The sequence below is a fragment of the Fukomys damarensis genome, unplaced genomic scaffold, assembly GCF_012274545.1.
Source record: "Fukomys damarensis isolate Sample0158 unplaced genomic scaffold, DMR_v1.0_HiC HiC_scaffold_20, whole genome shotgun sequence".
Lineage (NCBI taxonomy): Eukaryota > Metazoa > Chordata > Mammalia > Rodentia > Bathyergidae > Fukomys > Fukomys damarensis.
In genome coordinates, this window is record NW_022900932.1 from 3,462,239 (window position 1) to 3,470,402 (window position 8,164).

Genomic DNA, 8,164 nt, shown 5'->3' on the forward strand with positions numbered 1-8,164 from the left:
TTTTTTTTTTTTTTTTTTTTTTTTGATGGCACTGGGGATTGAACCCAGGACCTTCCCATTGAGCTACATCCCAGCCCTTTTTTATTATATATTTTGGGACAGGGTCTCACTAAGTTGTCCAGGCTGGGCTTGAACTTGTGATCCTCTTGCCTCAGCTTACCAAGGTGCTGGCATTACAGGCCTGTGCCCCTGTGTCTAGTTCCCTTTGATATTCCAAGCGGCCTTTCCCAGATCAGACACACCCTGGCACTGGACACACTGCAGCCTAAAGACCGAGTCTGTTGGAAATGATAAGTTCAAGGTCGATGCCAATAGCCCAGCGGTGCTGGAAACGCTCAGGCTTTGGAGGCTGACAGAGCTGGACCGGAATCCCCAGCTCTCCTCCCTGTGGTCCTTGGGCAAGTTACCAGGTCCCGTGACCTGCAGTGTCCTTGTGTGTAGGAGTTCACTGACATCTGATAAAATGGTTAAGAGTACAGTCGCCGGCGTTTGCATCCCAGCTCTGCTGGCTCTGCAGCTCAGAAACGGCTCAGATGTTTTGCATCTGTAAGATGGGGTTATGAGCGGTTGTCCAGGAGGTGACAGAACTCAGTGCCTGGCACACCGTAGGTGCACACGCCGTCATTATCGTGAACTGAACTGTGTGTCCAGTGCGCTCAGCCAGGGTGGGGTGGGAAGGAGCGGGGAGGTGGGCGCTGTCCCTGGCCCACCTTCGGTTGTGGTGCAGGGAGGCAAACCGTACCCTGTCTCAGGTGCTGTCCCACAACCTGTACACGGTCCTGCACATCCCGCACGACCCCGTGGCCCTGGAGGAGCACTTCCGAGATGACGATGACGGCCCAGTGTCCAGCCAGGGCTATATGCCCTACCTCAACAAGTACATCCTGGACAAGGTGGGGCCACCTGGGGGTCGCTCCTGGGCTCTCCCCTCTTCCCCAGCCGGGCCAGCACCCCAGTGCCCTGCTACTCCAAGTCCTCCCTCCTCCCAGCACACGCTCGCTTCTGCCTGCTCTGTCCATCCCTCCTCTCCCATCCGCACCCCTCACATCAGCCACCCGTCCCCTTCTGGGTCCCTGAGCTCCCCATCAGTGTCCCTCACCTCCTCTGGGTCTCACCCTTCCTGTAACCTTCTGCCCTCCCTGCTGAGGCTTCCCCAGCTTGCAGCTGCAACGTCCCCTGCTCCTCTCTCCTGGCACGGTCTTCCCAGCTTCTCCTTGGCTGTCCGCTCCTCCCCAGGTCCCTCTCCTTTCCCTGTTGGGTGGCGGTGGGTGTGTTGGGGGGATTGGGATTTGGAACCAGCTAGTTACCTGGTTATCCGCTCAGGGATGCCTCACATTTGGCCTAAGCTTGGCAGGGTGGAGAGCAGGGACATAGATGAACCCAGAAAACCACGAGGAAGCCTCATTTGGTCCTGGAGCAGGGAAGGGGCGGCGGGCTGACATGCAGGCCTGGTGGCAGGTGGAGGAGGGGGCTTTCGTTAAAGAGAACTTCGATGAGCTGTGCTGGACGCTGACAGCCAAGAAGAACTACCGAGCAGATAGCAACGGGAACAGCGTGCTCTCCAGTCAGGATGCCTTCCGCCTCTGGTGCCTCTTCAACTTCCTGTCTGAGGACAAGTACCCACTGATCATGGTTCCTGATGAGGTGAGGGTGACGACAGACTCAGGGACTGAGTCACTCGGGGCCAAGACGGAGCAAAACCATGAGAAAGGCCACATCCCCTTTCTTCACTGTCTCCCCGCCCTGGTATCTGTCCCCACCAGCCGTCTCTGTACACCTGGAACTGCTCATATCAGAGCAGCTGTTCGTTGCTCCAGAAGAACCAAAATGACTTCTGTCCAGTTCTGCTAGAGCTCAGGGGAGGAAAATGACCTCAGACTGCTAAGCAGAAGGGTAAATGCCTGCTATCGCCGAGCAGTTTAAAAATGACACTAGTTGAGATCAAATGGTGGCACTTTAGGCACTGTGGTAGTCTAGGGGAGTGCTTTATAAGGAGAAGGGAGACCTTTCTGAGACCGGAAGTAGCTCCCAGCTACGCAGGGTGGGCACCCAAGTCCCTCTGTGCCTGGCTCTGGAAGGTCCCTATCTGTCTTTTCTTCATGGAGAACCAAGGCAGATGTAGTGCCAGTCTCCAGAGAGGGGGAATCCTCAGAAGAGATGCCAAGAATCTGGCCCCCACCTCCTCAGTTCATGGGTGAAGCCAGAGTAGCCCTTTCCTGCCCACCTGCACCCTCCCTCCTCACCCCCACCACCCAGCCTGCTCTGACTCCGGTCCTCTGGTGGCGCCAGGGTGAATTTAGGTCATTGGAGTAGGGCACCCAGGGAAGCTGTTCACGAGAAGTCCTGGTGAGTGTCTCACCGCTTCTGTTGGGGGGAGCCACTTGAGCCCTGAGCTGATGTCCTCCACTAAACCCCAGCTGAGACCCGGGGGTCCCCAGGATAAGTGTCCTAAAGAGTTTCCCAAGGAGCTGCTGGCAGGAGAGGAACACGGGCACGCTGGCAGATCCCAGCAATCTGGGCCAGGTGGCCTCTCAGAGGCCAGGAGGCTTCTTGGTGCTGAGATCAACGTGCAGTGAGAGTACACAGCAGCAGGATGTACCCCAACCACCACTTCCTGTTCCTCTGTATGGGTTTCCTGTCCCTGCCCTGCTTACCTCCACCCCCAACCCCCTTGCCCTCCTGCAAGGGAAGGATTCCCAGGGTTAGGGACTGGGCTTTGGAATAAAGACTGGAATGGGAATCCGGAGATCCAAATGGAGTTCTGGCTGCCCCACATTGCTCTGTGATTTAGAGCAAGTCACTGCCCCCTTTGGGCCTTGCCTTCGTCATCTGCGAAGTGAGGGTATCGGATGAGTGGGCTCTTGTGCCTCCTCTGACACTGATTCGCTGCCTCTGCCTGGCCCCGGCTCTGAGCGCCCCTCTACAGCCTACCATAATTCAAGGCAAGCGGAATGAGACTGGCTGCGAAGGGGTGAGGTTGCTTGAATTGGAGTGGAAGCTCCAGGGCCCCCTCCCAAGCCCCTGTCCCTCATCCCCTTTGGCCAGGCAGTGGGAGCCGCACGGAGTGCCCCTGGCGTTGGTGCCGGCGCAGCCCGCTGTGCTCACCCGGCCTCCCTTCTCCCCTCCAGGTGGAATACCTGGTGAAGAAGGTGCTCAGCAGCATGAGCCTGGAGCTGGGCTTGGGCGAGCTCGAGGAGCTGCTGGCCCAGGAGGCCCAGGCGGCCCAGGCCACCGGGGGGCTCAGCGTTTGGCAGTTCCTGGAGCTCTTCAACTCGGGCCGCTGTCTGAGGGGCGTAGGGCAGGACACCCTCAGCATGGCCATCCACGAGGTCTACCAGGAGCTCATCCAGGACGTCCTGAAGCAGGTGGGCCACCGGGCGGGAGGGGAGGGCGCAGGAGGGCGGCGGGGCCCCGGGGGCTGCTGACTGGCTGTGGCCGGCAGGGCTACCTGTGGAAGCGAGGACAGCTGAGGAGGAACTGGACCGAGCGCTGGTTCCAGCTGCAGCCCAGCTGCCTGTGCTACTTTGGGAGCGAGGAGTGCAAGGAGAAGAGAGGCACCATCCCGCTGGACGCACAGTGCTGTGTGGAGGTGAGGACCCAGCCGGGCCCCAGGGTGGGTGCGCAGGGGCGGGAGGCGGGTGTGGGAGCGGAGTCCCCCAGCTCGGGAACACCTGGGGCTCGGGGCGCTCCCCTCCGCATCTGGCTTTAAAAGAACTAAAGCTGCAAATCAAAGCCCGATGTCATTGGTGAACAAGGTGGGTTCTGCTGAATATTTGAGAAGGGAGGGGTGGTGCCTTCCCTTCACAGCAAATCCTCTTAGAAACTCCCTGTAAGAGGCCCTTCTTCCCTGGGATTCTCTCTGATCACTCTGGGCCTTGCTCTTCTCTATCTCCCCTCTCCCCACCCTTCGCCTCCCCTGGTCTGTTTCTTATTATTTTAGAGGCTTAAAACAACAGTATTTTTAAAATATATTTTTATTAATGTCTATTATAATTTTACCAAAGTACTGGGTTTCAGTGTGGTATTTTCTTTTTTCTTTTTCTTTTTTGTTTGTTTGTTTGTTTGTTTGTTTGAGGAAGGGTCTCACTATGTAGTTGAGACTGACTTAGAACTCACTGTGTAGCCCAGGCTGGTCTCGAACTCACATCAATCCTCCTGCCTCGGCCTCCCGAGTGCTAGGATGACAGGTGTGCAGCACCACGCCTGGCTTCAGTGTGGTATTTTCGTACATGCACATAAGGTCATATCCACGCCTTGCTCTCCCTTATTTCCTTCCTCTTGTGTAATAATAGCCTCCTTTCTACTTTCATGCCATCTTTTTTTTTTTAATGATTCCATATACTAGGGAAACCATGTGATCTTTGTCTTTTTTTTTCTTATGGTACTAGGAATTGAACCCAGGGCCTTTGTACTGAGCTATATTTGTAGTCCTTTCTTTCTTTCTTTCTTTTTTTTTTTTTTGGTACTGGGGATCGAACTTGGGACCTTGCACTTGTGAGGCAGGCAGCCAGGCCACTGAGTTAAATTCCCAGCCTGATACTTGTCTTTCTGAGTCTCACTTATTTTGTTTAGCATGATGACATCTACTTACAGCCATTTGGCTGAATAATATTCCATCGTGTATACAGACAACATTTTAAAAACTCCATTCATCTATTAATGGGTACTTAGCTGGGTTCATATTTTGTCTATCATGGGTTGTACTGTAATAGACACAGGTTTGCAGCTATCCTTATGGTAAGCTAACTTTAGTATACCAAGGAGTGATACAGCAGGCTCATGAGGTAGTTTTATAGTTTTTGTTTGTTTGGTTGGTTGGTTGGTTGATTAGTTTTTTGAAACAAAGTCTAGCTCTATAGTTCAGACTGGTCTTGCACTCACTATGCAGCCCAGAGTGACCCTGAACTTGTAACAATCCTCCTGTCGCAGCCTTCTTAGTGCTGGAATTGTGAATTGTGTGTGTCAGTATATATGTCTTTTTGAGACAGCGTCTCACTATGTAGTTCAGGATGGGTTTGAATCCACCCGCCCAGGCTGGCCTCAAACTCACAGCAATCCTCCTGCCTCAACCTCCCAAGTGCTGGGATTAAAGGCGTACACCACCTTCTTTTTCTATTCTTTTTTTTTTTTTTTTTTTTTTTTTTTGAGACAGGGTCTCACTATGTAGTTGAGACTTACCTGGAACTCATTATGTAGCCCAGGATGGTCTCGAACTCACAGAGATCCTCCTGCCTCAGCCTCCCAAATGCTGGGATTGCAGGCAGGCACCACCATGCCTGGCTTTCTTTTTATATTCTTGATGATAGCAATTCTGATTGAGGTGAGATAAAATCTCAGTTTAGGTTTTTTTTTTTTTTTTAATTGAGCTGAGGGTTTTTGCATTGGGGATTGATCCTCAGCCATCTTTTACTTTTTCTTTAGATACAAGGTTTCCACTAGGTTGAAACTTTGCCCAAGCTGGATTTTAATTTGTGACCCTCCTGCCTCAGCCCCCGCCACACCCCCCACAGAGGAGCTGGATTACCTGTGTGGGCCACCACACCCAGTTTATTTTATGACGCTTTGCTTTGCATTTCCCTAATGGCTACAGATGTTGAACATTGTTTCATGTACTTATTGACCATTGCACTTCTTTTGAAAAGTGTGTTTATTCTCTTACTTCTTTTTGTTTTTATTTTTTGGTACCGGGGATTGAACTCAGGTCCTTGCACTTGCAAGGTAGGCCACCGAACCACTGAGCTAAATCCCCGGCCCCTATTCTCCTACTTTTTGATTGAGCTATTTGGGTGTTTTGGTTTTGAGTTCTTTATAAATACTAGGTATTAATCCTCTCACTGCTTTAGAGTAGCTGGAAAAAAATTTCCCCCATTTTGTAGACTGTTTTTCACTCTTGGTAGTTTCCTTTGATGTGCAGGAACTCTGGACTTGAATTTGTGATCCTCCTGTCTCAGCCTCTCAGATTTCTGGGATTACCAACATGCACCACCACACCCAGCTCAGAAATTTTAATTTGCTATGGTCTCATTTGTTGATTCTTACTATTACTTCCTGTACTATTGGAGTCCCATTCAGGAAGTCTTTCCCTGTGCCTGTGACTTCCAATGTTTTCCCTAGCTTTCTTCCAGCAGTTTCAAAGTTTCAGGTCTTATACCTAGGTTTGGACCCATTTTGAATTGATTTTTGTTCAGGGTGAGAGATATGGATCTAGTTTAAACCTTCTACATCACAATATCCAGGTTTTCCACCTCAATTTTTAAAGAGGCTGTCCTTTCTCCTATGTATGTTTTTTGGCCCCTTTGTCAAGAATCAGTTGGCTGTAGTTATGTGTTTTTTAAAAGTATCTTCTGTGATCTTCTACTAGGTGTTCATTTTTTGTGCCTGTACCATTCCTGCTTTTTGTTGTTGTTACTATGGTTTTGTAGCAAAATTTAAAAGTAGGTAGGGCTGGGGATTAGCTTAGTGGTACTGTCAACTGGCTTGCAAGTGCAAAGTCCCTACTTTGATCCCCGGTATCAAAAACAACAAATAAATTTGGGTATTGTGATGTCTCTAGCTTTGGTCTTTTTGATTAGGGTTGCTTTGGCTTTTCTGAATCTTTTGGTTTTTTCCACTGAATTTTAGGATTTTTTTTTCTAGTTTTGTAAAGCATGTCATTGGAATTTTGAGGACTGCATCAAATCTGTAAATCACTTTTGGTGATATGGCCACTTTAACAACACTAATTCTTCCAGTCCACGAACAGAGGGGCCTGTCTTTCCACCTCCTGATGTGCTCTTCTTCAATTTCTTTAGTGTTCTGTAATTTTCACTGTAGAAGTCTTTCGCTTCCTTGATTAGGTTGATTCCTTCAGTGTTTTGTTTGGTGGGGGGTTTTTTAAAGCTATAAAATAACAGTATTTTAAACAGACATGAAATTTGCCATTTTAACCATTTTAAGTGTTTATTCAGTGGCAGAAAGTACCTTGACAATATTGTGCAACCCTCACCACTTATTTCCAAAACTTTCATCATCCACACAGAAACTCCCCACTGAGTAATAATCCTCATCCCTCCATCTCCTGAGCCCTGGTAGCCTCTATTTTACTTCCTGTCTCTATGAATCTATCCTAGGCACTTTATATTAATGAAATTATACAGTAGTTGTCCTCTTGTGTCTGGCTTCTTTCACTAAGCATAATGTTTCCAAGCCTTATCTATATTGTAGAATGTATCTGAATTTCATTCATTTTTAAGGCTGAATAATATTCCATTGTATGGATATACCACATTTGGTTTATTTACCTGTTGATGGATATTACAGTTGTTCCCACCTATTCGCTGTTGTGAACAATGCCGCTATGGGCAAGTTTCTGTGTGGATATGTTTTCATTGCTGCTGCGTGAATACATCCTAGCAGCAGAATTATGGGATCAAATGGTAATTCTAACTTTTGGAAGAACTGTCACAGTTTTCTTCAGCAGCTATATTATTTTGTATCTCATGTATAAGGATTTCAATTTTTGTACATCCTTAGCAACTTGGCTATTTTATTTTTTAAATTACCGTTATAGCCACCCTAGGCTCTGTCTATTTTTGTCACATACAGAAAAGATCTAGGCAGAACACCCAGCTTCCTTAACAGGCATGGTGGGTTAGACAAGTTCTGGGGCTCACAGAGCCTCAATCTCTTCCTCTGTAAAGGGGAGCTAATAAGCCTGCCTGGCAAAGGTGTGGGGGTCGTGGTAAAATGAAGCCAGGTGTGGTGGCTCATGATGTGAGCCCAACAATCAGGAGGCTGAGGCGGGAGGATTGCTGTGAATTTGAGCACAGTAAGGTCTTACATAGTAAGACCTTGCCTCAGGGGAAAAATCACTTGTACAGACACTAGAACATAAGAAGCTCAGTGTGTGGCAGCTGCTCTGTGATCCCAAACTCAGCATCCCAAATCCCCAGAGCCAGGACTAGCATTTAGTAGATGCTCAACTCCTGTGGAACAAATGAACTTTCACCCCAGGCAGGGCCATTGGAAATGAGCGGTTGTAGGTAGTGAGGCCCCTGTCGATGGAAGTGTTCAAGCATGTGCTATGCGTTTGGCCCTGTGGAGGCCACCGGGACCAGCTGTGGCCCTGACCTCAGCCTGCGGGGCCACCCGCCTCTCCCAGGTGCTGCCGGACCGCGACGGGAAG

The 8,164-nt window shown here is 49.6% G+C and overlaps 1 protein-coding gene across 1 annotated transcript in view; it reads left to right on the plus strand.

Moving 5' to 3' along the window:
- Positions 1-8,164, plus strand: part of Def6 (DEF6 guanine nucleotide exchange factor) — a 21,796-nt gene that overhangs the window by 8,879 nt on the left and 4,753 nt on the right. The window contains exons 2-6 of the mRNA XM_010605395.2: positions 753-893; positions 1,459-1,644; positions 3,129-3,365; positions 3,443-3,589; positions 8,141-8,162. Of these exons, the coding sequence (XP_010603697.1) occupies positions 753-893; positions 1,459-1,644; positions 3,129-3,365; positions 3,443-3,589; positions 8,141-8,162 (733 nt within the window). The remainder of the gene's footprint in view (positions 1-752; positions 894-1,458; positions 1,645-3,128; positions 3,366-3,442; positions 3,590-8,140; positions 8,163-8,164) is intronic.